At 41.8% G+C, this 27,500-nt stretch overlaps 5 protein-coding genes across 11 annotated transcripts in view; 2 read left to right on the top strand and 3 right to left on the bottom strand.

Moving 5' to 3' along the window:
• Window positions 1-2,921: 2,921 nt before the first annotated feature.
• On the bottom strand, window positions 2,922-8,079 carry LOC117824447 (putative E3 ubiquitin-protein ligase UBR7). Of its 3 annotated transcripts, none has more exons than XM_034699930.1 (12): window positions 7,896-8,079; window positions 7,493-7,657; window positions 7,181-7,314; window positions 6,568-6,628; window positions 6,357-6,452; window positions 6,209-6,262; window positions 6,009-6,114; window positions 5,718-5,788; window positions 5,472-5,636; window positions 5,034-5,199; window positions 3,255-3,316; window positions 2,922-3,152 (listed from the first exon to the last, which is right to left on the bottom strand). In XM_034699930.1, the coding sequence occupies exons 2-12, from the start codon at window positions 7,619-7,621 to the stop codon at window positions 3,060-3,062; spliced, it is 1,137 nt and encodes a 378-aa protein (XP_034555821.1). In that variant the 5' UTR covers window positions 7,622-7,657; window positions 7,896-8,079; the 3' UTR covers window positions 2,922-3,059. The 3 variants fall into 3 exon arrangements, with proteins under 3 accessions (XP_034555821.1, XP_034555822.1, XP_034555823.1); XM_034699931.1 differs by having other exon boundaries at window positions 7,493-7,632; window positions 7,896-8,078; XM_034699932.1 differs by lacking the exons at window positions 7,181-7,314; window positions 7,896-8,079 and having other exon boundaries at window positions 3,025-3,152; window positions 7,493-7,598.
• Window positions 8,080-9,548: 1,469 nt separating this feature from the next.
• On the top strand, window positions 9,549-10,335 carry si:dkeyp-55f12.3 (uncharacterized protein LOC568418 homolog). 5 transcript variants are annotated; one of them, XR_004633592.1, is made up of 3 exons: window positions 9,549-9,814; window positions 9,889-10,043; window positions 10,094-10,335. XR_004633592.1 is itself a non-coding variant. In XM_034699934.1 (3 exons), the coding sequence occupies exons 1-2, from the start codon at window positions 9,631-9,633 to the stop codon at window positions 9,966-9,968; spliced, it is 264 nt and encodes an 87-aa protein (XP_034555825.1). In that variant the 5' UTR covers window positions 9,549-9,630; the 3' UTR covers window positions 9,969-10,013; window positions 10,064-10,335. The 5 variants fall into 5 exon arrangements, 4 of the variants coding, with proteins under 4 accessions (XP_034555825.1, XP_034555826.1, XP_034555827.1 ...); XM_034699934.1 differs by having other exon boundaries at window positions 9,889-10,013; window positions 10,064-10,335; XM_034699935.1 differs by having other exon boundaries at window positions 9,889-10,013.
• A 2,855-nt stretch (window positions 10,336-13,190) lies between these two features.
• tmem251 (transmembrane protein 251) lies at window positions 13,191-16,701 on the bottom strand. The gene is made up of 2 exons (XM_034700085.1): window positions 16,539-16,701; window positions 13,191-14,592 (listed from the first exon to the last, which is right to left on the bottom strand). Exon 2 carries the CDS (start codon window positions 14,582-14,584, stop codon window positions 14,195-14,197), a length of 390 nt encoding a protein of 129 aa, XP_034555976.1. The 5' UTR covers window positions 14,585-14,592; window positions 16,539-16,701; the 3' UTR covers window positions 13,191-14,194.
• A 1,389-nt stretch (window positions 16,702-18,090) lies between these two features.
• On the top strand, window positions 18,091-19,853 carry si:dkey-85n7.8 (cytochrome c oxidase subunit 8A, mitochondrial). Its single transcript, XM_034700086.1, has 2 exons — window positions 18,091-18,436; window positions 19,703-19,853. The coding sequence occupies exons 1-2, from the start codon at window positions 18,308-18,310 to the stop codon at window positions 19,814-19,816; spliced, it is 243 nt and encodes an 80-aa protein (XP_034555977.1). The 5' UTR covers window positions 18,091-18,307; the 3' UTR covers window positions 19,817-19,853.
• Window positions 19,854-22,185: 2,332 nt separating this feature from the next.
• LOC117824551 (ankyrin repeat and SOCS box protein 2-like) overlaps window positions 22,186-27,500 on the bottom strand; it is a 10,367-nt gene continuing 5,052 nt past the window's right edge. The window contains exons 7-10 of the mRNA XM_034700084.1: window positions 27,148-27,319; window positions 25,029-25,611; window positions 24,792-24,945; window positions 22,186-22,802 (exon numbers count right to left, since the gene is read on the bottom strand). Coding sequence (XP_034555975.1) covers window positions 22,663-22,802; window positions 24,792-24,945; window positions 25,029-25,611; window positions 27,148-27,319 — 1,049 coding nt within the window. The 3' untranslated portion in view covers window positions 22,186-22,662. The remainder of the gene's footprint in view (window positions 22,803-24,791; window positions 24,946-25,028; window positions 25,612-27,147; window positions 27,320-27,500) is intronic.

Raw genomic sequence — 27,500 nt, forward strand, 5'->3', positions numbered from 1 at the left:
AAGTAAAAATGCAAAAAAAAGCATACAAGTAGAAAAGAAGAAATAGTTGTACAAAGGAAACAAAATCAATCAGTTCCATTAGCAAGCACGTAACTTTGTACTTTACATGTATGAAAAGGAGGAAGATGTTAAACTTATCTAATCCCTTCATTCACTATTATCTGTCATTATGCTAGAGCTCTCCCACAAGTCAAATCTTCATATATTATCTTCATATTTACACTGACAAACAAAAGTAAACAAAAGTAACCCCTCGTGATTCTCAGCACTTGTCTTCCTCCTGTACCTCATGAACATCATTTCTTTGTACCTCTTCCTGAACTGGATTATGTTCAGACATTGCTGTAGCTCCATATTGAGTCTGTTCCACAGTTTTACTGAAATACAAAAACTTCTCCTTGTGGTCCGAACACTCACCATCTTTAATCTTAAAGGGGACATATCACGCTTTTTTTCATCAATATATATTGGTCTAAGAGGTCCCAAAAACATGTCTTTAAAGTTTATGCTCAAAAAAACACTTTGAAATCAGATTTTGGTCTGCCTGAAAAACCCTCTTCTTCAGTCCTCCTCAGAACACTCTGTTTTCCCTCTGACCACGCCCCCTCAGGAAGTGGATGTGCCTCGGCTCTCCAGCACGTTGATCTAATGTTTACATGTTGGCTGAATATACACGGCTGCTCAGAGATCGCGTTACTTCAACCCTCTGAATCTGATCCTGACGGAGAGGCGCCTGCAGCAGGACCTTTCTGAACCATTGGTCACAGATTTAGTGTTTCTTGTTGTTTATTTATCAGAATGTAGACGTGTGTCTTGGTACACAGCTACGAACATGTAGCTATGTGGCTATGCTAACTAGCGCTAGCACTTATCCATGATAAATAAAATCATCCACTAGATCTTCAAATCTGCAGACGTGGGGAGTAAAACCCGACCTCTGCCAGAAAGGCAGCAGGACCTTTCTGAAGGATTGGTCACAGATTCTGTGTTTCATGTTGTTTTTATTTGTCAGTATGTCGACGTGTGTCTTGGTACACAGCTACAGCTACAGCTACAGCTATAACATATAGCTATGTGGCTATGCTAATAAGCGCTAGCACTTATCCATGACAAATAAAAATCATCCACTAGATCTTCAAATCTGCAGACGTGGGGAGTAAAACCAACCTTTGTGTTTATTAAGACAGCCTACAACTAGCATGCCTCCCTCCTAAGCTCCTTGTTAGCACACATTTGTGCAGGTAATGAAAAACGGAGGAGGGATTCAGTATTATTTATACAGTCTATGGGCTGAACAAGCTCCGAGCTCTGACTCCGTGACAGACCGGATATTGTTGTTACGTAACAAAAACACTGAAAACTGAAACGGCTGGTTTCAGCACACATTTACAGAAAGGTGTAGAAATCAGAACAGGGGCAGAATGGATTCTTTTCATTCTCGGGGGGTTTGTAGACATGCCAGGGAAACAGATTTCAGGTAAAGAACCATTAAAAAGTCAATTTTGCATGATATGTCACCTTTAACTTCCCTCTGAAAATATAACCCCCCCCCCTTTTCTTTCAAAGAACAGTCTTTAAATATTTCCTGGGAGGAGATTTTTCCTTGCCTTGTACACAATTTGTGCAGTTTTAAAATCTACAAGGTCAAATCATTTCAATATTTTGGATTTGAGGAATAATGAATTTGTTCACGGAAAGCAACATTGTGAACTGTTCTGATGGCTCTTTGCTGTAGGACTGAAAGTGGTTGCAGGGAGCTTTTATAGGTGTTTCCCCAAACCTCAGCACAGTAACTGAGATATGATGAGATCAGTGAACAGGAGAGGATGAAGAGTGATTTATGATCCAGAATGTTCTTGGCTTTGGCGAGAACTGAAATGCTTCGAGACAGCTTGGACTGAACGTGTTTTATGTGTTTTATTTCATCTATTATTACACCAAGGAATTTGTGTTCATGTACTCTTTCTCTTTCTTACATCTAAAACTTCTTTGATTACCTGAAGACTAACAATGGAGTCTTCTTTCTGAAGTGTAAGATCCATACAGACTCCTTTGAAGACCTGAAATGACTGTAAATACATGTTAGACATCTGATACGTGTCGTTTGATAGCATCATTATATTATTTGATCGTATGCTCGCTTTACGTCTCATATATCCTGTTTTCTTAATGACCGCAACATTAATCTTAACCTCCAATACTCAGACATGTAACTTCCTGAGACGCCATCTTGTTATTTCCATGAAGTGATACGCATCTGAATAAACTTCAGACATATCTGTTTCTTTGTTTCAGCTTCAAGTAGAATCAGTCTCTGAAGATATGTAGTTATAAACAAAGTGATTTATTACATATTCAAATGTGTGTTCGTGTTCGATTAAACATTGTTTAAGATGTCTTCAGATTTGTCTCATTCTGTTTCCTTGTGTCTGGTACCTCCATGAGATCTGGGCTCTGTAGTGGAGTTATCATCAATTTGACTCTCAGACTCCAGAAACTCTGAAATAAACTCCTCAAAAAAAGTTTGGAAACGTTATTTCATTCAATTATTTCTCCACTGTAATGATACCAATAGGTGTTGTATTATATATCGTTGAAAAGCCTGATTAGTCACCTTTCCAACGAGGTATAACTTGTAAGGATCGTGCATTCATGGAATGAGCAACACAGCTAAACGTGTCGGTAGCGCCCTCTGCAGGGGCTCAATGGGGTTGAGGTCTGGACTCACAGCAGGCTACTACCTAATCCTGGAGGTAGTCTGTGATGATCCTGGCTTTGTGCTAGGCGTCAGTCATATACCTCGAGGTGACTCATCTCGTTGTAAAGGTGGCGAATCAGGCTTTCCAACGATGTATAATTAGACATTAAACATTAACAATCCGGACTGTCAGGAAGTGTTTCTGCACAAAGACTCCACCAGGTTCTTGAGATCAGTTTTATTAGTTTTTTATAAAAAACAAAGACATCACAAAGACAGAATATGATGGTGACCTCTGACCTTTACACACAGACATCAAAACAGGAGAAATTTAAAAACGAGGCGGAGAGGTCAAAGTTCATCAGGTGGAGAAGAAGTTGCCGGCGTCCGCTCGCTGTCTCTTACGGCTCTGCTGCTGCTCGAAGAACTGACGGATATCATCGGGCGTTACAACCTGCCGACCAATCAGAGAGGAGACAGACACACGTCATCAGGTGTTACAACCCAACAGCCAATCAGAGAGCAGACAGGTCACGTGACAGGATGTTCAGCTCACCTTTCCTTCTGCTGCAAATCTCTGCAGGAAATCCTTCAGTTCAGTTTTCATGTCGTTGTATCCTGAAAGAAAACCCGAGCAAACAGAAGCTCAGACCAGGACCTGAAGACTCTCTCTGTGGTCCCTCTACTCTGTGGTCCCTCTACTCTGTGGTCCCTCTACTCTGTGGTCCCTCTACATGTTGACATATTTGTAGTTTTATGTTTTGTCTTTGTAGTTTTATGTTTTTGTAGTTTTATGTTTAGTATTTGTAGTTTTGTCTTTGTAGTTTTATGTCTTTGTAGTTTTATGTTTAGAATTTGTAGTTATGTGTCTTGTAGTTTTTACGTGGTATTTGTAGTTTTATGTTTAGTGATTGTATTTTTATGTCTTTGTAGTTTTATGTCTTTTTAGTTTTATGTTTTTGTAGTTTTATGTTTTTGTAGTTTTATGTTTTTGTAGTTTTATGTTTAGTATTTGTAGTTTTATGTCTTTGTAGTTTTATGTTTTTGTAGTTTTATGTTTTTGTAGTTTTATGTTTAGTATTTGTAGTTTTATGTTTTTGTAGTTTTATGTTTAGTATTTGTAGTTTTATGTTTTTGTAGTTTTATGTTTTTGTAGTTTTATGTTTAGTATTTGTAGTTTTATGTTTAGTATTTGTAGTTTTATGTTTTTGTAGTTTTATTTGAAGTATTTGTAGTTTTATGTCTTTGTAGTTTTATGTTTAGTATTTGTAGTTTTATGTCTTTGTAGTTTTATGTTTTTGTAGTTTTATGTTTAGTATTTGTAGTTTTATGTCTTTGTAGTTTTATGTCTTTGTAGTTTTATGTTTTTGTAGTTTTATGTTTAGTATTTGTAGTTTTATGTTTTTGTAGTTTTATGTTTAGTATTTGTAGTTTTATGTTTTTGTAGTTTTATGTTTAGTATTTGTAGTTTTATGTTTAGTATTTGTAGTTTTATGTTTTTGTAGTTTTATTTGAAGTATTTGTAGTTTTATGTCTTTGTAGTTTTATGTTTAGTATTTGTAGTTTTATGTCTTTGTAGTTTTATTTGAAGTATTTGTAGTTTTATGTCTTTGTAGTTTTATGTTTTTGTAGTTTTATGTCTTTGTAGTTTTATTTGAAGTATTTGTAGTTTTATGTCTTTGTAGTTTTATGTTTTTGTAGTTTTATGTTTTTGTAGTTTTATGTTTTTGTAGTTTTATGTTTTTGTAGTTTTATGTTTTTGTAGTTTTATGTTTAGTATTTGTAGTTTTATGTTTAGTATTTGTAGTTCTAAGTTTAATATTTGTAGTTCTAAGTTTAGTATTTGTAGTTCTAAGTTTAGTATTTGTAGTTTTATGTTTTTGTAGTTTTATGTCTTTGTAGTTTTATTTTAAGTATTTGTAGTTTTATGTCTTTGTAGTTTTATTTTAAGTATTTGTAGTTTTATGTATTTGTAGTTTTATGTTTTTGTAGTTTTATGTTTTTGTAGTTTTATGTTTAGTATTTGTAGTTTTATGTCTTTGTAGTTTTATTTGAAGTATTTGTAGTTTTATGTCTTTGTAGTTTTATGTTTTTGTAGTTTTATGTTTTTGTAGTTTTATGTTTTTGTAGTTTTATGTTTAGTATTTGTATTTTTATGTTTAGTATTTGTAGTTCTAAGTTTAGTATTTGTAGTTCTAAGTTTAGCATTTGTAATTTTATGTTTAGTATTCATATTTTCATGTTTAGTATTTGTAGTTCTATGTGTCTTGTAGTTTTTACGTGGTATTTGTAGTCAGTAGTTGTAGTTTTAACGTGTCTTCAGTGGTCTACGTACCGTGGATGATTTCCAGCTGTTGAACCCGGTTCAGGTTGTCGAGCGCCGACATCAGAGGGTCGTTTCCTGTCGCCGTCTGTTCGTTGGTCTTCCCTTTGTTCTCGTAGGCGAGCACAGTGTCCGATTCGTCGGTCAGGAAAGACACGCCTCCTTCACTCAGACGCTCCTAACATGAACAGTTTAGTTTTTAGAGAGGAACCTCACTGAGCAGACTGAACACACAGAGAACAGACACTACGAAGCAGGAGGAACGTTTACAGAGGTAACTGCAGGGTTAAGGTGACCAATCAGAGTGGAGAGCACAGAGGAGAGAGACTGCAGACAGTTCATGTCTGTGATTGGTCCAGTGTTGCTCTCTCCATCTGAGCATGCTCACATTAACTAGACACCCGGGTGTGTTGAGCTCACTCTGTAGTATCGACCTCAGGTGACCCTTACCTTGCAGGCGCTGCACGAGCAGAGATTTGAGCGCCAGCCGGAGGGCCAGAACACGGCTCCGGACTGGACTCTCTTCTGGTCTGAAGCCTGCAGCTCCTTCAGTCTGCAGCTTGGCTCCGCCTCCTCGCGGCTACGTTTACAGCTGGGCTCGATGACATCATCATCCTGACGGGTGTATCAGATGATCAATAATCCACACCGATAGTTATCAAACCATGTTGTCGGAGTGGTTCTAATTAAACTCACCTTTTCTTCTTTGGTGGTGTTTGACTCGTCTGCTTCCGTTTTCTCTTTCACCTGTACTCCTGTACCTGGAACTGAACATGGAAGCACATGTCAGACCCTTTCACAATAAAAGCCTTTAAACGCAGCTTCAGCTGCAGAGACTGGAGACGGTCCACAGGTGTCATCAGACTGTTTGTACATCAGGAAGAACAACAGACGGAGAGTTCATCAGCATCAGTTACCACAGTACTGAAGACCGGTTCCTGAAGTGAACAGGTTCACCATCAGCGTGGTGGAGACGGGTGGGTTTACCTGCCAGGTGAGCGGCGTAGGTCCAGAGGAAGGTGTTTTTGTTCATGCAGGCTTCACAGATCATCTCCTGCAGCTCCACACAGTCTGGGACCTCAGAGCCCAGGTGCTGAAAAACACACACATGTGAGACCAGCAGAGGGCGCCGCAGCCTCCTGTGACATCACAGCCCACAGACTTGACAGGCGTGTTGGTGGACTCACCCTGCCGTGCAGCCAGTCCTCACACACCACGCACTGGATCATCTCGTCCTCCACCTGGACACACATTCAGCCAATCACAGAGAGGCAGAGGTTAAACAGGAACCACTGCACACCTGGTGGACCGGTGAGGGTCAGCTGTGTTTCTCACCTGGTCATCTGGATCAGGGTAAGGCCGACTGCAGGTGCAGTAAACCCCAAAGAAGTTTTGACTGTAGTTGTTCTGTAGGTTAACGTCTTCCTTCTCCTGAAACACACACACACAAACACACACACACAGAAACACACACACAATTACACACACACAAACGGTGTGAAAGTAACACACACTGTTGATCTACTTCATCATCATCAGAACTCACAGGAAAGAGTTTACACTGCAGCTCTGAGAACTTCCTGTTTCCACAGTCACAGCGGAAGCTCCTAAAAAACACAAGAAGAAGAGAGGGTCAGCTACATCAATAAAACAGAGAAGAAGAGTGAGTCCTCCAGGAACATCAACTAACTCCTCTAATGTGGGGTTGAGACAGATGAGGGGACAGGGTGAAGGAGAGGAATGAGGGGACAGGGTGAAGGAAAGGAATGAGGGGACAGGTTGAAGGAGACAGGGTGGAGGAAAGGATTGAGGGGACAGGGTGAAGGAGACAGGGTGAAGGAAAGGAATAAGGGTGAAGGAAAGGAATGAAGGGACAGGTTGAAGGAGACAGGGTGGGAGAAATGATTGAGGGGACAGGGTGAAGGAAAGGAATAAGCAAAGAGGGTGAAGGAAAGGAATGAAGGGACAGGTTGAAGGAGACAGGGTGGAGGAAAGGAATGAAGGTGACGGTGAAGGAAAGAAATAAGGGAACAGGGTGAAGGAAAGGAATGAGGTGACCGGGTAAAGGAAAGGAACGAGGAAACATGATGTGTTAGTGGGTTAGGTTATGGATCAGGCGATTATTATTAATAATCAATAATCAAACAGTGAGCGCTGACCTCTTCGTGTAGAGTTCGTAGAGGTGGTGACCTTCGTGACATTTATATGAACAGGCCAAACACACACCTGCCGCCTCGCCTCCCTTTGGAGTACAGGTGTGACAGGCGTACAGGGCCTGACGCTTCACATAGCCCTGGAACACACACACACACACACACACACATTGTAGGTTAATATAAACAAATGTGATTGTTGTGAGAACAGCAGCGGTGTGAACAGGTGAACAGGTGAGCAGGTGAGCAGGTGAACAGGTGAGCAGGTGAGCAGGTGAACAGGTGAGCAGGTGAACAGGTGAACAGGTGAACAGGTACCTGAGGATACGAACAGTGATCAGAGTCGCTTCCCGCCAACACAGCTGAGGCTTCTTCCTCCAACTCTTCATCCTCCTGCAGGACATCCACCAGAGACACCGTCTGCTCCTCCACCTGTCCGTCTGACATCCTCCAGCTGTCTGTCGCAGTGACGTCACGGGCAGACTTTACAGTCAGGTGCAAGTTAAATCAGATCATACGTCATCATATAAGCTCTTCTTCTTCTTCTGGTTTTTATCATTAGTATTGTTGTTATTGTCACTTTGTGCTCACAGATAATGTTTAAAGCGTTGATAAACAGCTAATGCACATATAGCATCAGTTAGCATCAACGCAGAAATGAACGTGAATCCTCTATTTGCTAATGCTAACAGTTTAAGCTACATAAACACCGCGAACTTACCAAGTCGAACCCGAACCGGAACTTTCAACAGAACGATGACACGGACTGTAGGAGAGACTCCCGGGATCACTGACCTGATGAACAGCTAATCACAATCCTAAAACCAGCTCCCTCCCTCTGATCAGGTCTCTGCTAACCCACAACAACAGCTCAGAGAACTACTTCCGGGTTACCTTCAAAGATCGTATTTGGCGGCATCCTGGGGTCAGAGGTCACTCGCTTTAAGAAAAATACAAAATAAATTAAATAAGATTTTTTTTTTAAATCAGAACAACGAACTAATCTTAAGAAGTTTGTTATTTTTTTTTAAATTTGATTAATTACATAATAAATAACAAAATAATGAGCGGGAAGAACAGTTTTTAAGAGCAGGGAAAAAAGATGCAGTGTGACGTCTCACTCTGCTGCATCTCTGTGGTGCGTTCACGTACCCCCTCCGGTATCGGTAAGACCATACACACTGAAGAAAGCAGAGTTATTGACCCCTTATCGGTAAGTTATCCTTCAGATGTGATGAGTTATTGATCAGTTATCAAGGCAAGGCACATTTATTTATAAAGCGCTTTTCAGCTACAAGGTAATTCAAAGTGCTTTACATAAAATGATCAATACAGTTAAAAATCAGCTGAACATTAAAAAACATTTGAATGAAATTAAAAATAAAAAACATATTAGATTGTCAAGAATAAAAAGTTACAGTTTAAGAAATAAATAATTATTTGATTTAATTAAAAGCAGCGGCAAACAGAAAAGTCTTCAGCTTTGATTTAAAGGAGCTGAGACTTGCAGCGGACTTGCAGCTCTCTGGTAGTTTGTTCCAGATATTTGGTGCATAAAAACTGAAGGATGCCTTTCCACGTTTAGTCCTGACTCTGAGGACAATAAGCAGACCTGTCCCAGATGACCTCAGAGGTCTGGATGGTTCATAGTGTGTCAAGAGGTCACTAATGTATTTTGGCCCGAAACCATTCAGTGCTTTATAAACCAACAGTGATATTTTAAAATCAATTCTCTGACAGACCGGTAGCCAGAGTAAAGACCTCAGAACTAGAGTGATGTGGTCCACTTTTTTGGTCCTTGTTAGGACTCCAGCAGCAGCATTCTGAATCAGCTGCAGCTGTCTGATTGATTTCTTAGGGAGTCCTGTAAAGACCCCATTACAGTAGTCGAGTCTGCTGAAGATAAATGCATGGACAAGTTTTTCCAAATCCTGCTGAGACATGAGTCGTTTAATTCTAGATAGATTTTTAAGATGATAGTTGGCTGACTTTGTGATTTGCTTGATGTGGCTGCTGAAATTCAGGTCTGAGTGAGTCTATGACTACACCAAGATTTCTAGCTTGGTCTGTAGTTTTTAACATTACTGATTGAAGCTGAGCACTGACATTAAGTTGTTCCTCCTTAGCCCCAAAAACAATTACCTCTGTTTTGTCTTTTTTTAAATTGGAGGAAATTCTGGCACATCCAATCTTTGATTTGCTCAATGCATTTACTGAGTGCCTGTATTGGACCATAGTCCCCGGGTGAATACACAGCATATTGCTCCATGGTTAAATGAAATATTATCTTTTGTTGTAAACATATTTTTTCATGATATATTTTTTCTTCTACATCTACTTCTACAACTTCTTAAACCTGTACGACTACTTCCAGTTCCTAATAATACCGGTTTGAACGGAGGGTACTTGAAGGCAGCAAACAGTGCGTGATGACGACAGCAGGAGGTTGAGTAAAGATGGCGCCTGTGGCCGTGAGAGCAGAGCTGGTGTACAGAGACGGACAGAGGGAGAAAGTCAGCGTTAAAGTAGAAAACACTCTGAGTTCTCTCATCAGTGGAATTCACGAGCTGAACGTGAACGTGTCACGACTTCTCAGCGAGCTGGTGGAGCAGGAGAAGGCGCACGGAGTCTGCGCAGAAGGTGAGCTCTGCTACACACTGATAACATTAGCAGATACATGCTGAGTGCATATAAACCTGTGTTACCTGCTGCAGGTGAGGAAGACGATAGTGATGATGATGATGAAGACGGAGCCAGAGGAGCCTTCCAACACGGAAGTACAGCCTCCAGCTAAACGGCCCAAAACATGAAACACCTGAACTCACCTGAGGACACTATGGTACACCTGAACTCACCTGAGGACACTATGGTACACCTGAGGACACTATGGTGCCCCTGAACTCACCTGAGGACACTATGGTGCACCTGAACTCACCTGAGGACACTATGGTGCACCTGAACTCACCTGAGGACACTATGGTGCCCCTGAACTCACCTGAGGACACTATGGTGCCCCTGAACTCACCTGAGGATCTGTTATGCTGGGATTAATCTGAGTCAATGCAATCAGACTCTAGTGGGAGGTTTTGTTTATTTGTTTGTTAGTTTTTTAATAAAAAGAATGAAACAAAATAAAAAATGTGAGCCGCTCTGTGAAATCACGTGACCTGAAACAGAGAGTTTAAATCCGGATCAGATCCAGTCCCGTCTTCCAGACAGGACTCAGTCTGATCTCATCTTAATCCACCATGAGCAGAGCACTTTGCAGCATTTAGCAAGTTACAGTGGCAAGGACAAACTTCCTTTAACAGGCAGAAACCTCCAGCAGGACCAGACTCATGTTAGACACACATCTGCTGAGACCGTGTTGGAGAGAGGGATAGAGGGAGATGAAGAGAGAGAGAGATGATAGTGGGGAGACGGATAGTAGTAGTTGTAGCAGCTGGAGTCTGGACCACGTCCACAGCAGCAGAGATCCAGAGGAACCTACGAGACAAGGGAGCTCAGGGACTCCAGAAAGGTCTAAGAAAAGAGAGAAGAGAGGGAGACAAGAAGAAAGAAAAAGAGGAGAATGAATGGTGAAGGAATGATGGGATAAGAAAAGGAAACAGAAAGGATGAAGAAACATGAAAGGAACAAAGTCAGAAAGAAAGAAAAAAAAGGAATAGAAATGAAAGAAAAGGAGAGGCACCCTACTGCAGGCAAGATGGCGCCGCCACAACATCCACACCGGAAGTCCATACCGGAAGTCCATACCGGAAGTGATTCTTTAACCCCCTCTCTACCCAATGCCGGATGCTTCGAACTGGAAGTTTCTTCTTCGTGTAGCGTATTGATTGCATTAGTCCGTCGCTGCTAAATCAATTAGCAGAAAGCTAATTGTGATAGAGAGAGTGAGTGAGAGAGATCCCGCTGTGTATGAAGAACAGAATAATGTAGAGTGTTAGTGTGTGTGGGGGGAGGGGATGAGAAGGAAAAGACTGTAAGTAAGAGGGAAAATACACTCAAGCTGTACACAGAGATCTATATTCACCACAAAAACAACAGAGGCTCCCCAGAAATGTGTACTGTACATCTATCATCAGTGGCTGACAGTGGTGCCTCAAGTTGAAATATTTTAGTCCTAATATTTTATGTTGATTTGGAGTTTGTAATAGCAAAAGTGCATTGTTCTTTTTCAAGTACAACATTATCAATACAAAAGGGTTAAGACATCATACATATAACATTAAAAGAACATAAAATAAAGTATAATTCTACATTTCAAGTAGGGGTTGGATGGAAAGAAACAGTAGCTATGTATACATTTGCAGTTTTTCTAGTCATTCTAATTGAAGGTTCCAACTTCAATGTTTTCATGGACGCCAAATAAAGTGATCTTGTTAAGACATTGGTGTACATGCATAAAGCATTCAATCTGAATAAAACTGTTTGACAAGCTCAGAGTGTTTACGCCCATCTAATGTCTCAAAATAGAAGGAGAAACCATTCCCTCCGTTTGTTCTTGTGGTTAATGAACACCCCTGTCACTGTGTCATTGTAACGTGTTACAAATTATGTTAAAAAAGAAACAGTCACCACACACCTCTACATTTTCCTCCTCCACTCGCCCCTGCACCATAGATAACATTCTGCTCTTCTCTCGTGACTGTGGATCTACTCTGGATCTGTATTTCATTCATTCATTAATCTATACATGTGATCACATAGGCAGACAGCATGCAAGGTAATTTGGAACAAACACTACAGCAAACTGTACTGAGGTACAGTCAGGCTAACACAACATAAAATAGCATATGACCCAGACAAAACAAGAGAGGCATATGCAGATGTCATCACGGCAGCATCATAATCAGCTTTAAGTATTTCAACACACACTCGGAACAAAAGGCTGTGCATGGCTGAGACGTTAACAATATAACTTAGTGATTCGTGCAGGCTTCTAAGTAACTTCTCAAAACAGTAAATTCTCAACAGCCTATACACTTTTGGAGTCAATCAACTAGTCAATAATACTGATACGATTAAAATGTAAGTGCAAAAAAGTTCATAGAATTACGCGTAAACCTACGTGTTTTTGAAGGCTTTTATTTTGCGTTCACGTTCCTGTTTTTCAAGGCTTTTATTTTTGTAACTTTCGGTATGGACTTCCGGTGTGGGTGTTATTGCAACGTTTTTAGCTTTGTAACTTCCGGTATGGACTTCCGGTATGGACTTCCGGTGTGGATGTTGTGGCGGCGCCATCTTGCCTGCAGTAGGGTACTCTTGAAGAAAAGACAGAAAGTTAGAAGGACGGATTGAAAGGAAAAAGGAAGGAAAGAAAGGGGGAATAAAAAAGAAAGACAGAAAAAATAAAGAAATGAAATAAAGGAGAAAAAGAAGTAAAGAAAGGAATGAAAGAAGTAAAGAAAGAAAGAAAGAAAGAAAGAAAGGATGAATAACAGACCCCTAAAAAGGAATCTACAGCAGAGATCCAGAGGAACCTACGAGACAAGGGAGCTCAGGGACTCCAGAAAGGTCTATGGTTAGTAACTTTAATGGGACAGGAAGAGTTAAAGTGAGAGACAGGCAGAGAGAGGAGAGAGAGGGAAAGACAGGATCCCAGTGTGTCAGTCTAAGCCTATAGCAGCATAACTAAGACCTGGTCCAAGCCTGATCCAACTCTAACTATAAGCTTTATCAAAAAGGAAAGTTTGAAGCCTACTCTTAAAAGTAGAGAGGGTGTCTGCCTCCCGGACCCTGACTGGTAGATGATACCAAAGGAGAGGGGCCTGATAACTGAAGGCCCTACCTCCCATACTACTTTTAGAGACTGTAGGTACGATGAGCAGGACTAAACCTAACGCTGACCCTGAGCTGTGGACCATCAGAAATTTAAAAACCATGATATTTCCCCTCTGTGTGTCTAATCTGTTCAAACACAGACAGTGCTGAGTTAGTCGAGGGGTGCAGGGAGGAACGGCACAGCAGCAGTGCATTGTGGGAGTTTAAAGAGAGAAAACGAGGTGACTGAAAGTTGATTTTTTTTATTCACAGCGGGCACAAACACCGAGACGTGACAGAGACATGAACATGTTTGAGGAAGTCTAAAAAGCTGCTCCAGTCAGACTGTAAACATGTTCACAATAAAAACCTGAACTTCCTGTTTGAAGTGTTTCTAAGATTCTTCTTCAAAGTGTGTAAAAGCTTTCTTATTCATGTGTTCATCTTTGATAAGGTATCCATGGTAACCAGTGTTTGTCATGTGACTCATCTCGCCAAACACAACCTCTTTAACTTCTGTGCTCAAAATCAAACAGCAGCTAAACCACAGCGACAGTACGGAGAACACACACACACACACACACACACACACACACACACACGCACAGAGAGAGAGAGAGGAGGGCATCCAGCCAATCACAGCTCAGGATTCTCTGTGATTGACAGCTGCAAACAGTCTTACTTTGAACAATGATACTGCGGACCCTGACAGACGACACTCAGGGCAGCCTGGACGCCCGACAGACGACACTCAGGGCAGACTGGACGCCTGACAGACGACACTCAGGGAAGAAAGGACACCTGACAGACAACACTGAGGGCAGACTAGACGCCTGACAAACGACACTCAGGGCAGACTGGACACCTGACAGACGGTACTCAGGGCAGACTGGACTCCTGACAGACGACACTCAGGGCAGACTGGACTCCTGAGAGACGACACTCAGGGCAGACTGGACTCCTGACAGACAACACTCAGGGCAGACTAGACTCCTGACAGCCAACACTCAGGGCAGACTGGACGCCTGACCTGAGAGTTGATGCTTACAGAAGACTAGATGCCTGACAGTCGATGCTCAGGGCAGACAGGACACCTAGCAGACAATGAGGAGGGTTTACACAACAGGAGTGTTCAACTGCAAAGGCACACAGGAAGTGACATCACAAACATTAACACAAACAGTTCACTGTCATTCAGTTTGGTCCTTCGGCCCTCTACATGTCACTGAACGACGGGGCTCTCTGATTGGTCATCCTCTACGTGTCAATGAGCGGCGGGCCTCTCTGATTGGCCGGCTTCCTGGCGGCGTGGCGGCGACTGCACAGCAGGGCGAGGCAGACGGGAAGGACGCAGTAACCGACAGCTCGAGGGTCGGCTCTGGTGCAGGAGAACAGGAAGAGGAAGAGCTGCAGGTAGGGCAGCAGAAAGACCGACGCCCACATCCAGACAGGAAGCGGAGGCAGGCGAGCGCTGAGGCTCTGAGACCAGGTGAAGGCGAGGGGCGGAGCCGACGGACCAGATCCACCTCTCTGCACGTGCTCCAAGCTGAAACTGTGGACCTCAAAGACGTAGTAGACCGCCATGACGCTGAGGAGCAAGAAGAAGGCCACGCCCACCCATCCCATCCTCTGGCGGAAGTTCATCATCCTCCATACTGCAAGACAAGAGCAATCAATCACTGATCAGCTAATCATTGAGATCTTCAGCAATACATCAGCAATAAATCAATCCTTTAAACTGAAATGATAAATAAACTGACAAGGAATATTTTGACTAAATCTTAAAGTCAGGGCGGACAGCTAGGCACATCCAGGGAAGAGGGGATTAACCTAAAATCAACATTCATCTGCGAGCACTGATTATAATGATGAAGCTAATAACAAGTCAAGCCTTCTTTTACAGGATTTATACCATAGACTGTGTAAAATATGGACGTAGAATCTGTGACGTCACCCTATGTTTCTAAAGAGCTGTTTGGAGGCCAATCAGCGGCGGCAGCCATATTGGAAATGTTGAACTCAACATACCTGCTGTCAAGCGATTGTGACATAAAGAGGCGGGCTTTGAGCCTCCTAGCCAACAGCTACGGTGTCATAAAGGACTTGAGCTCTTGTGTATTATGTATGTGTCATGCTCTTTAGGTGGCTGCAACCAGCCAATCAGGGCCCTCGTTATTGCCCTGCCCAAAACTACCATAGGTGCTTTGATGTACAGACGTGGTGGAAGCAGTTTGGAAGAGAGATCAGTTACCTGAGAGTGAAAGAGTTCATGTTATTGTGCGTGTGTGCGTTCAGATAGAAGTAAGTACATGAAAGATAGAGTTATTGTGCCTTATATATGTTACAGTAATGTGTTCAGTTCCATTTTTAGGACTTCTTTCTCATAGGCTGCTGCGCGTTCAGGGTCCTTAACCAGGCGCCTTTCAGTGCTCCTCAGACTTGACATCCCTGCATCTTTAAAGGTTTGCAGAAAAGGCATGTTCTTCACACGCAACAAGGGGGTGGCATAACGTTGCACTCCATCAACTTCAACCCTCAGTTTTGGTTTCCAGGGTGCAAACAGCCTCTTGATCTTGCCTTGCTCTTGTCACCATCTTCTCACTCTTGTAGGGCAACATGTCCATATGCCAGAGTTTCTCCACGCTGCGAAGAAGCTACATGGTGGCCACACTTTCCCTACCAGCTTAATGTACAGTCCTAAATCATCATATCTTGATGATTTGAGCAATGAGCTATCCAGACTACACACGTCTTTTGAACCAGGCTGTAAACATGCTTATTTCTGCTGTGAAGATAGGCTTCTTTGAATTGGTGTGTATGTGGTTTCTGGTACTTCTGGAGCCAGCCTCTAGTGGATCCTCCATGAACTGCAGTTTTTAACACTTATACCGCATTGGACTCATATTTTTAGACGGGAGGTTGCCGCTTGATTTTTACCTAATAATAACAACAATAAAAATAATGGCACTTATTATTAAATCATTATTATATAAGTAATAAGATAAGATAAGAAAAGAGAGTCCTTTACTCGTCCCACAATGGGGAAATTCAAGTGTCACAGTAACAGACAGTGCAAAAGAAATATATAAAGCAAACAAGAGCCTATAAAGTAACAATTATTAAAAAGTTATTAGCAATTAAATTAAAATTACATTTTAAGAGGTAAAAAATAAGCATATCTTACAAACATATATATATATGTATGTATTATTGGTTATAGAGTCTGACCACTGCAGGAAGAAAAGACCTGTGGTATCTTTCTGAGCTCAGGTGAGATAAGATCATAATAAAGTGTTTAAAATTCATATTTTAACCAGTTTTAATGAGTTAATATTAAATAGTCTGATACAATATGATGTAATTGATTAAAAAAATAACAATAGCAAAAAAAGAGTATTTAAATATATTCAATATCATAGATTACAGTTAAATAAATAAATAATAATTGATGTTTAAAGATAAAATCGTCTCTGTTATTCTCAGCTAGCACAGTTAGCACCCTGTTAGCAGTTAGCTGTATGCTAGCCGGTTTCTGTGTGTAGGCTTTATGTTAGCTAGCTGTTAGCCGCGTGTTAGCCGGTTATCTCGTGCGTTTTCTCACCTGCCCTCGCGACGATTGATTCAGGTTAAATTTCTGATGAACGAACGTTTCCAGTATTCCGCATCTCGCCCCCCTCAGAACTCTCATCTCTCACTTCCTGGTTGGTCACATGACGTCCCCGGATGATGACGTCCCCAGCTGATGACGTCCTGCTCGGGCTCCTGGCCTGACTCCAGCGCCATCTGTCGGTCACTCAGCATCGGTGCACTTAAGATGTGAACAACACAGAGCTGATGAACATGAAATCTAATATCCTCAGACTCTTTCTAAACCGAACCGGTGTAGACCGTACTCTATATTCTATTATTAACAAAGACCCAACATCAAGACCGGATCAGATCCAGTCCCCTCTTACAGACAGGACTCAGTCTGGTCTCATCTTAATCCACCATGAGCAGAGCACTTTGCAGCATTTAGCAAGTTACAGTGGCAAGGACAAACTTCCTTTAACAGGCAGAAACCTCCAGCAGGACCAGACTCATGTTAGACACACATCTGCTGAGACCGTGTTGGAGAGAGGGATAGAGGGAGAGGAAGAGAGAGAGAGAGATGATAGTGGGGAGACGGATAGTAGTAGTTGTAGCAGCTGGAGTCTGGACCACGTCCACAGCAGCAGAGATCCAGAGGAACCTACGAGACAAGGGAGCTCAGGGACTCCAGAAAGGTCTAAGAAAAGAGAGAAGAGAGGGAGACCAGAAGAAAGAAAAAGAGGAGAATAAATGGTGAAGGAATGACAGAAGGAAAGGACGGGGTAAGAAAAGGAGACAGAAAGGATGAAGAGACATGGAAAGAACAAAGTGAGAAAGAAAGAAAGGAAGACAAAAAGAAAGAAAGAAAGAAAGAAAGAAAGAAAGAAAGAAAGAAAGAAAGAATTAAAAAAGGAAAGAAAGAAAGAAAGAAAGAAAGAAAGAAAGAAAGAAAGAAAGAAAGGATGAATAACAGACCCCAAAAAAGGAATCTCCAGCAGAGATCCAGAGGAGCCTACGAGACAAGGGAGCTCAGGGACTCCAGAAAGGTCTATGGTTAGTAACTTTAATGGGACAGGAAGAGTTAAAGTGAGAGACAGGCAGAGAGAGGAGAGAGAGGGAAAGACAGGATCCCAGTGTGTCAGTCTAAGCCTATAGCAGCATAACTAAGACCTGGTCCAAGCCTGATCCAGCTCTAACTATAAGCTTTATCAAAAAGGAAAGTTTGAAGCCTACTCTTAAAAGTAGAGAGAGTGTCTGCCTCCCGGACCCTGACTGGTAGATGATTCCAAAGGAGAGGGGCCTGATAACTGAAGGCTCTACCTCCCATACTACTTTAGAGACTTTAGGTACGATGAGCAGGCCTGTTGACTCAAAATGCGTTCTAGCCAATCACAGCTCTATCTGATTTGAAATATCAAAATAAAGAACATTGGAAATTTTGGTAACCCTGTGTGTGTGTGTGTGTGTGTGTGTGTGTGTGTGTGTGTGTGTGTGTGTGTGTGTGTGTGTGTGTGTGTGTGATGTTGAACAGACGTCCACCTGTGTTTCTGTTTTCTGGACATCAAGCATGGTAGGTCTGTTATCGTCCATCAGCTCTTTTCTTCTCTGTTTGTTCTGCAGAGGAAATCTGATCAGCTGATTGTTGACCCCCCCTTCAGACCCCCCTCCCTCCTCTTCCTCGTCCCCTCGTCCCCTCTGGTCCTCCAGACTTCAGTCCCACCAAGGAGCTCGAGAGGACCACATAACCAACTGAGATAACAGTAATCCAGGAGCCAATCCAAGGAGTTTGTTGCGGTTAGGATGGCGAGCAGCGTGCTGAGGATGATGGGGAACGTTTCGGTGTTGACTCTGACTCATCCAAAGTTATCCATGAAAGAAACTACGAGGACGGTTTACAGCAAACCCCCAAGGAACAGGATCGGAGCTGCGGTGAGTCCAACAGACTACTAACCAACTAACTGACTAACTAACTAAAAAAGCAGTGAGGAAATCTCTTTGTTTACCTGCTCCTCTCTTAAAAACACATTAAGAACATTAAAAAAGTACAAAAACAAACTCAGAGTCCTTCATTAAAATGAGCAAAATGAAAATAATAATTAGCATTATAATTCTTATTTTATATAAGTTCTAAAAATGCAGTTTTTATATGTAGAAACACAAAGAAGCGCTCTGATTGGTTGTACATTAAACCAAGCACTCTCATTGGCTGTATATTAAAACAAGCGCTCTGATTGGCTGTATATGAAAACAAGCGCTCTGATTGGCTGTATATTAAAACAAGTGCTCTGATTGGCTGTATATGAAAACAAGAGCTCTGATTGGCTGTATATTAAAACAAGTGCTCTGATTGGCTGTATATGAAAACAAGCGCTCTGATTGGCTGTATATGAAAACAAGTGCTCTGATTGGCTGTATATGAAAACAAGCGCTCTGATTGGCTGTATATTAAAACAAGTGCTCTAATTGTCTGTATATGAAAACAAGCGCTCTGATTGGCTGTATATTAAAACAAGAGCTCTGATTGGCTGTATATGAAAACAAGCGCTCTGATTGGCTGTATATTAAAACAAGAGCTCTAATTGGTTGTACTGTATATTTAAACAAGCGCTGTGATTGGCTGTATATTAAAACAAGCATTCTGATTGGTTGTACTGTATATTAAAACAAGAGCTCTGATTAGTTGTATATTAAAACAAGAGCTCTGATTGGTTGTATATTAAAACAAGAGCTCTGATTGGTTGTATATTAAAACAAGCACTCTGATTGGTTATATATTAAAACAAGCACTCTGATTGGTTGTATATTAAAACAAGCACTCTGATTGGTTATATATTAAAACAAGCACTCTGATTGGTTGTGTATTAAAACAAGCACTCTGATTGGTTGTATATTAGAACAAGCACTCTGATTGGTTGTATATTAAATCAAGCGCTCTGATTGGTTGTATAATAAAACAAGAGCTCTGATTGGTTATATATTAAAACAAGCACTCTGATTGGTTGTATATTAAAACAAGCACTCTGATTGGTTGCATATTGAAACAAGCACTCTGATTGGTTGTATATTAAAACAAGCACTCTGATTGGTTGTATATTAAAACAAGCACTCTGATTGGTTGTATATTAAAACAAGCGCTCTGATTGGTCGATGATTAAAAACAAAGGCTCTGATTGGATGTTTTTTTATGTCTGACAGCAAAGCTTCTTTGTCATGTCGGTGTTCGCGGTGGCCTTGTTCACTCCTGCTGCGTGGATCCTTCATCACCTGCCAGAGTACCGCAAGAGGTCCAGACAGAGTCCGAGATCCTGAACACCTTCATCATCATAATCATCATAATCATCACCATCATCATAATCATCACCACCATCATCACCACCATCATCATCATCATCATCATAATCATCACCATCAGCATCACCACCATCATCATCATCATCATCATAATCATCATCATCATAATCATCATCACCATCATCATCATCATAATCATCATCATCATCATCATCATCACCATCATCATCATCATCATAATCATCATCATCATCATCATAATCATCACCACCATCATCATCATCATCATAATCATCATCATCATCATCATAATCATCACCATCATCATCATCATCATCATCCTCATCCTCATAATCATCACTCTTAAAGTCCATACTGTCATCATCTTCAGTGTCCTCAGTGTTTTCATTATGTATATCATCATCCATGTTTAAAGTTTGTCAGTAATAATGTTTGAGTTCATAATATCTGAACCTTTAACTAATAATATTATCTTGATTATTAATAATTTAACAGATTAAAATGTCACGTGTAATCCAAACAATAAAGATTATTATTCATTAAAATCAAATCAAACCAAACTTTCAGTTTGTGTTGGTTTTGGCGCCCCCTGTGGACAAAGCAGTGCATATCCTCTCTTTGATCCTGTCCTGTTCATGTGTACGTTGTGTTTTCTGATGTTCATCTCTGAGTCTGACACCCTCTGACGGCACACACACACACACACACACACACACACACACACACACACACACTGCAACATCCTGCTCTGTTCCTTGTTGCTGGTGATTTTTTGGGGGATCTTTCTAGGTCAGATTCCAAGTCCAAAACAAACGGCCATATTTCATAATTTGTTGTTTCAACAATGGCAACAGAAGAGGAGGCTTCTAGAGTTCTGGGTTAAAGAGAGAGTAGCTGGAGGGAAGAGTTTCATGTTTTTTAAAAGACACCAGCCTGAGATAAGTTGAGTTTTTTTGGAGCTGTAAATCATATGCAGCCTGCACCCTCTCTCTGATGTATCTCTTCTTCTCTGGTCCTGCATTTTGTACAAACAGGAAGTGTTTGTGTTTTTAAATAAAGCTTCAGTTTGTGTTTAAACAGGAAATGTTTGTTTAGTTGGTCCTGCTGGACTTAATCATTTCCTGTCCGAGAACATCGGTTCCCACGGAGACAACAGGATGAAACGGAGAGCGAGATGAAGAAAACCGCAGCCGTCATCTTCATCATCCTCCTCTCCGTCATCGTGTGTTCATGGTGTGATGTTCTGTATGATGGGATTTGGTGAAGAGATCTCTGTGAGGTCTGGTCCTCACAGCAGCAGGTGACAGAGAGCCGCTCTGTGATTGGTCAAACAGCTCCACCTGGTGTCAGGAGGAGTGAAGTTCAGTTTATTTACATATTTATAGAAATATGAGGGCTGAGCACCTCCAGGGTTCATCCAGAAAGCAATTAAATCATCATTTAAAGATAAGTGATGAGGGTTTGATGATGAATTAAGACAGTTTCAGAGAGATGTTCTGTCAGATACAGGGTTTAATATTTAAAGGATAACACAAATCTGCAGGAGTGCATGTAAAAAAAAGTCCAATCAGTGTCAGCCTGGCGTGCAGTTACTCTGTTTCCTCACAGACGTCCAGGGATCCCTGGTTAATGCGACAGGGTTTGGAGTCCCTGAGCTCCCTTGTCTCGTAGGTTCCACTGGATCTAATGGTCAGACACCTTCATTACCCCTCTAGAACACTACGCTCCCAACATGCAGGCCTGCTCATCGTACCTAAAGTCTCTAAAAGTAGTATGGGAGGTAGAGCCTTCAGCTATCAGACCCCTCTCCTTTGGAATCATCTACCAGTCAGGGTCCGGGAGGCAGACACCCTCTCTACTTTTAAGAGTAGGCTTCAAACTTTCCTTTTTGATAAAGCTTATAGTTAGAGCTGGATCAGGCTTGGACCAGGCCTTAGTTCTGCTGCTATAGGCTTAGACTGACACACTGGGATCCTGTCTTTCCCTCTCTCTCCTCTCTCTGCCTGTCTCTCACTTTAACTCTTCCTGTCCCATTAAAGTTACTAACCATAGACCTTTCTGGAGTCCCTGAGCTCCCTTGTCCCGTAGGTTCCTCTGGATCTCTGCTGTAGATTCCTTTTTTGGGGTCTGTTAATATTCCTTCCTTCCTTTCTGTCTTTCCATGTTTCTTCATCCTTTCTGTCTCCTTTTCTTATCCCGTCCTTTCCTTCTGTCATTCCTTCACCATTTCTTCTCCTCTTTTTCTTTCTTCTGGTCTCCCTCTCTTCTCTCTTTTCTTAGTCCTTTCTGGAGTCCCTGAGCTCCCTTGTCTCGTAGGTTCCTCTGGATCTCTGCTGCTGTGGACGTGCCAGACTCCAGCTGCTACAACTACTACTATCCGTCTCCCCACTATCATCTCTCTCTCTCTTCATCTCCCTCTATCCCTCTCTCCAACACGCTCTAGCAGCTTTACTACAATGTACAAAAACATGCTGTCCTTCATGTGTGGACAAAATGAAATGAAATTCCTTTCATATTAAAGACTTATTCCTCCTTCTTCTCTAAGAGTCTATCACAACATATAAACATACATCCATGAACACAATTCAAGTTAGAAATAAAAGAGTAAAAATGACTACACAGATAAGACATCTTACTTATAAAGTTTAAATGTTTTAAAGTAAATACTTCGCCAGACATTTAATCTAATCTTCATGAGCGATCCTCAAAGTTTGTGCAAACCAGATTTCAGTCAAACATTCACATTCAGGTTTTTAAAAACATGTGCAGCTTCAGCAGCTAAACCAAATCAAACCAGCTGAAAACACCTCTCTGTTAACCCGACACCTCCAAAGAGAAGTCAATCAGGATTCTTCCATCGATTCTTTCTTATGCACCAAGAAGCGAATCATAACTCCAGGAAGAGGCAACTTCGGCAGACGACGATGGGCGACCAGCTGCCGAATCTTTAGCCGACAAAGCTGCAGCAGCGGCCTCGGAGGAGCTGCAAGACGAGCACAAAATAACCAGCGTTACCATCAGAGACAAACTCTGCAAACCACCTGATCCATTAGTTCAGTACTCTTAAGTGGAGGAACTTTACCCTGGAACTACATGCGTTTCCATCAGTGGACCCAGGGTCTAAATTTAGTTCAGGGGTAGATAATCTCCCCCCTAAAAAGCCCCTGCTAGGGGGTAGTACTTTTCAAAGGTCCTGGGACTTTCGGGGGGCGGGGCCTGCAATGCTGAACGTGTCTGATTGGTAGATTAACCTCAGTGTTTTTATTCCTCCCTCCGTCCACAATAACATCACACACATCTGTGATTCTCTTGATTTCTCTTTCTTTCATTAGTTTTTATTTGTTCTATCTTTTTTGTATGTGTGTGTACTTTTCAAAAGAAGAAGCTGTGATTCTCTTGATTTAGCAGCTTGTAACAGTAGTCTTCTCTCAGCCCACCGTGAATGAAACGTCTTTGCTACTCGCGCTTATCTCTTCTCACGTGTTGATTCATTCATTGCTTTTTGCATGTTTTCCTAATTTTGGAGCACAATTTCAAATTTCAGGAAAATTTGTTTTTAGACAGGCTCCGGGTCAACTTTTTTGTTCATTTTTTTCAAATTTGTTTTTTTTTCAATTTTTTTTTCAATTTCTTTTTTCAAATTTTTTTTAATCAAATATTTTCAAAACAAAAATTAAAAAAAAAAAAAAATTTCAAATTTTTTTTTGTCATTTTTTTTCAAAGTTTTTTTTTTTCAAAGTTTTTTTTTTTCAATGTTTTTTTTTTCAAAGTTTTTTTTTTTCAAAGTTTTTTTTTTTCAAAGTTTTTTTCGCAATTTTTTTTTTCAAATGTTTCCAAAAACCATTCACTGTCATTGTTTTTTCCATCTGTGATTCTCTTGATTTCTCTTTCTTTCATTAGTTTTTATTTGTTCTATCTTTTTTGTATGTGTGTGTACTTTTCAAAAGAAGAAGCTGTGATTCTCTTGATTTAGCAGCTTGTAACAGTAGTCTTCTCTCAGCCCACCGTGAATGCGTCTCTCCTCCCGGTGTTCCGCTTTTAAAAGTGACCCTGTAAACTGGAGACCTTCAGCTGAACGTGTCAGTGTGTGTGGAGTTTACACAGCTGTTGAAACACAGAGGGAGTTCCTGGGAATGCAAACTAGTTTAGTTTTTATTAAGATTTCAAAATATCCTCATCAGATATTTAATGATGGTCTAAAGACGTTTATGAGGGAAGCATCCGGCTCTCCAGTTAACAGGGTCGCTGTTTAAACCAAAACACCGGACGATCTCTGCGATCACAGCTTTTTGAGTTCAAAAGGATTTTAAAGCCGTGTTGAAACGTCTTTGCTACTCGCGCTTATCTCCTCTCACGTGTTGATTCATTCGTTGCTTTTTCCATGTTTTTAACCGCAGGCGCAAAATTTTCAATTTTTCATGTTTTTCTGCTTTTGGAGCACAATTTCAAATTTGAGGAAAATGAATCTTTTGACAGGCTCCGGGTCAACTTTTTTTGTCCATTTTTCTTTTTTTTTCAAAAAAAATGTTTCCAATTTTTTTTTCCAATTTTTTATTTTCAGATTTATTTTTGTAAAAAAAAATGGTCTTTTTTTTTCAATTTTTTTTTTCAAATTTTTTTTTCAAATTTTTCTTTTCAAATTTTTTTTTCAAAATTTTTTTGTCAAAAAAAAAATTTCAAATTTTTTTCTGTCAAATTTTTTTCACAGTAATTGTTTTTCCAATCTTTGATTATGTATGGCATTCCTCTTTGTGTTACTGCCCTCTACTGGTCTGGTGGTGTAGTGCATTTACTTCTTTTCCTCCGTACGTCACTGGCCTGATTTATACAATCTACCCGGGACTTCAGCCCGCAGTCGAAATGCAGACAACAATGGGGGACCAGGAACCTTTTAGTTCAGGGGAAAGTAGTTCTGGGGGCTAAAAGACCCTGGAACTATTGGTCTAGACTAAAAGCACCTTTATTGATTTACCTGCTTTGTCCTTGATGGAACTCCAGGCAGAGTAACTGTCCAGGTGTTCCATCATTCTCGAGCAGAGAGTCACATGACCAACGTAGTCTAGCAGGACGTCAATGATCGGCCCCGCCCAGCGACAGATACTGGGGACTGAGATCATCTCACAGAACTGTCAATCAATCACAGAACCAATAATCAGGATCTAATGCTTCATTAAAGATCAAACGTTTGAAACGGTGTACGATGACTCACCTGAACGCCCTTCCTGTGCTGCGGCTCAGGCAGACCTCTTTCCGTGTAGATGAGCTCGTCCCTCTGAGATCGGGTGGTTTTGATTGGTGGATGAGGTTTGTTACCATAGGAGCAGTCGAAGCAGGGCAGGGCGTGGCCTCCGTGGTCCAGCAGGTACTTGAACATGGGCAGGTACTTCATGGAGAACATGAAGACGGCGGGGAAGGTGGTGGGGTGTGTGAGGATCGAGGCGTTGATGTCGGCGCCGTGCTCCACCAGCATGGTGATGGTTTCCGTGCAGCCCAACCTCGCCGCCACCATCAGGGGACTGAACACATCCAGGTTGGGGTTGGCGCCGGCCTTCAGCAGCATGCGCGTGGCGTCGATGTTGTTGTTGATGACGGCGAAGTAGAGCACGGTGCTGCGGCGGTCTTCATACAGCCTCATCTGCTCTTCAGAGAGCTGAGCGTTGACGTCATAACCGGCCTCGATCAGAGACTCCAGGACTTCGTCACGGTTTCGCTCAGCAGCAAGGTGAAGCGGGCTCATGCCAACCCGCCGGACCCTGACCTTGCTGGTGGCTTTGATCAACATGCAGACGATGCTGGGAACAGGATTACAGGAGTTAGACCGACCCAGCAGACTGACAGCTGAGGGGGGGGTGGTAAAGGCTGATTTATACCTCTGGGTCTCCCCTACGCAGCAGGGACTGACGCCAACATGAGCACCACATACTTGTGCGTCCATGTGTCCGTGACGTGCAACAATTCTCCGCCTAGACACTAGAGGGCAGTGTGGTCTCTCTGATAGCCGGTCGCCTGCTTCCAGCCCCGTACGATCTCTGTTTCCTTTTCCACAGAGATTCAGAGCGTGTTATGTTAAAGGTGACATATCATGCCAAATGGACTTTTTAATGGTCCTCTCCCTGAAATCTGTGTCCCTGTCTACAAACCCCCTGAAAAGTAAAAGAATCCATTCTGCCCCTGTTCTGATTTCTCCACCTTTCTGTAAATGTGTGCTGAAACCAGCCGTTTCAGTTTTCAGTGTTTTTCATACGTCACAACGCCATCCGGTCTGTAACAGGAAGTCAGAGCTCGGAGCTTGTTCAGCCCATAGACTGTATAAAATACAACTCAACCCCTCCTCCGTTTTCATTCCCTGCACACATGTGTGCTAACAAGGAGCTTAGGAGGGAGGCATGCTAGTTGTAGGCTGTCTTAATAAACACAAAGGTCGCTTTGACTCCCCACGTCTGCAGATTTGAAGATCTAGTGGATGATTTTTAGTTTTCATAGATAAGTGCTAGCGCTAGTTAGCATAGCCACATAGCTACATGTTGGTAGCTGTGTACCATGACACACGTCGACATGCTGACAAATAAAACAACAAGAAACACTAAATCTGTGACCAATGGTTCAGAAAGGTCCTGCTGCAGGCGCCTCTCCGTCAGGATCAGATTCTGGATCAGATTCAGAGGGTTGAAGTAACGCGGGTCTGTGAGCAGCCGTGTATATTCAGCCAACATGTAAACATTAGATCAACGTGCTGGACAGCCGAGGCCACACCCACTTCATGAGGGGGCGTGGTCAGAGAGCTCATTCTCATTTAAAGGCACAGACACAGAAAACAGCCTGTTCTGAGCAGGGCTGAAAAAGAGGGGTTTACAGGCAGACCAGAATCTGATTTCAAAGTGTTTTTATGAGCAAGAAACTTTAAAGACATGTTTTGGGGACCTCTTAGACCAATATATGTTGATGAAAAGAGTGTAATATATCACCTTTAATCTACAGCTGATACATGTTGCTGTTTATCATACAGACATGATTACATGAAGAATGGAGAGGAGGAGATCAAATACACGGCTGATGAGCGGGATCCTGGAAGTAATTTAAATGCAGGAAATACAAGCCGCCAAGCGGACCAATCACAGGGCTTGTGGTCCACATTGATTAGGTGTAGTTACATTTTGAAAGAGGTGCTACGTGCATAGGCCTCTGCGTAGGTACAGGATCTACACGGACCTCCAGCGTAGGCTACGCCGTCGATTCAACGCAGAAGTATAAATCAGCCTTAAGAGCTAGGATGATCAGTGACCTTTAACCTCATAAACAACATGACAGACAAACAGCAGGGTGCCTACGTTTCGTAGCCTCTCTGAGCCGCGATGTGGATCGGTAATAACCCGGCTTTTCCAGCTTTGTTGGCATCAGCTTTCTGTGAGATCAGAAACTCCACAATTTCCTCATGTCCATTTTTAGCAGCTTCGTACAGAGCGGTGGCTCCATCAGGAGCTTGACTGTTAATGTCTGCACCTGCAGGGAGACAGGAAGGGTCAGGGGTCACAGGCAGGGTCAGGGGTCACAGGCAGGGTCAGGGTCAGGGTGGAGGAAACCCCAAAATAAGAGCTAATCCCTCTCTCAGGTACATTATCATGACTGCTGAAGAGAATAGAGGTCGAGGGTCCCCTGCAGCTGCTCTGTGTTTATAAAGCTG

The sequence above is a fragment of the Notolabrus celidotus genome, chromosome 13, assembly GCF_009762535.1.
Source record: "Notolabrus celidotus isolate fNotCel1 chromosome 13, fNotCel1.pri, whole genome shotgun sequence".
Taxonomy (NCBI): domain Eukaryota; kingdom Metazoa; phylum Chordata; class Actinopteri; order Labriformes; family Labridae; genus Notolabrus; species Notolabrus celidotus.

Coding starts and splice junctions, on each gene's coding strand:
- LOC117824447 (XM_034699930.1), bottom strand. CDS start 7,621: ATGTCAGACGGACAGGTGGAGGAGCAGACGGTGTCTCTGGTGGATGTC. Junction 6,115..6,208: donor AGGACTGGCTGCACGGCAGG/GTGAGTCCACCA, acceptor TGTGTTTTTCAG/CACCTGGGCTCTGAGGTCCC. Junction 5,637..5,717: donor ACACCACCAAAGAAGAAAAG/GTGAGTTTAATT, acceptor TACACCCGTCAG/GATGATGATGTCATCGAGCC.
- si:dkeyp-55f12.3 (XM_034699933.1), top strand. CDS start 9,631: ATGGCGCCTGTGGCCGTGAGAGCAGAGCTGGTGTACAGAGACGGACAG. Junction 9,815..9,888: donor GCACGGAGTCTGCGCAGAAG/GTGAGCTCTGCT, acceptor TACCTGCTGCAG/GTGAGGAAGACGATAGTGAT.
- tmem251 (XM_034700085.1), bottom strand. CDS start 14,584: ATGATGAACTTCCGCCAGAGGATGGGATGGGTGGGCGTGGCCTTCTTC.
- si:dkey-85n7.8 (XM_034700086.1), top strand. CDS start 18,308: ATGGCGAGCAGCGTGCTGAGGATGATGGGGAACGTTTCGGTGTTGACT. Junction 18,437..19,702: donor GGAACAGGATCGGAGCTGCG/GTGAGTCCAACA, acceptor TATGTCTGACAG/CAAAGCTTCTTTGTCATGTC.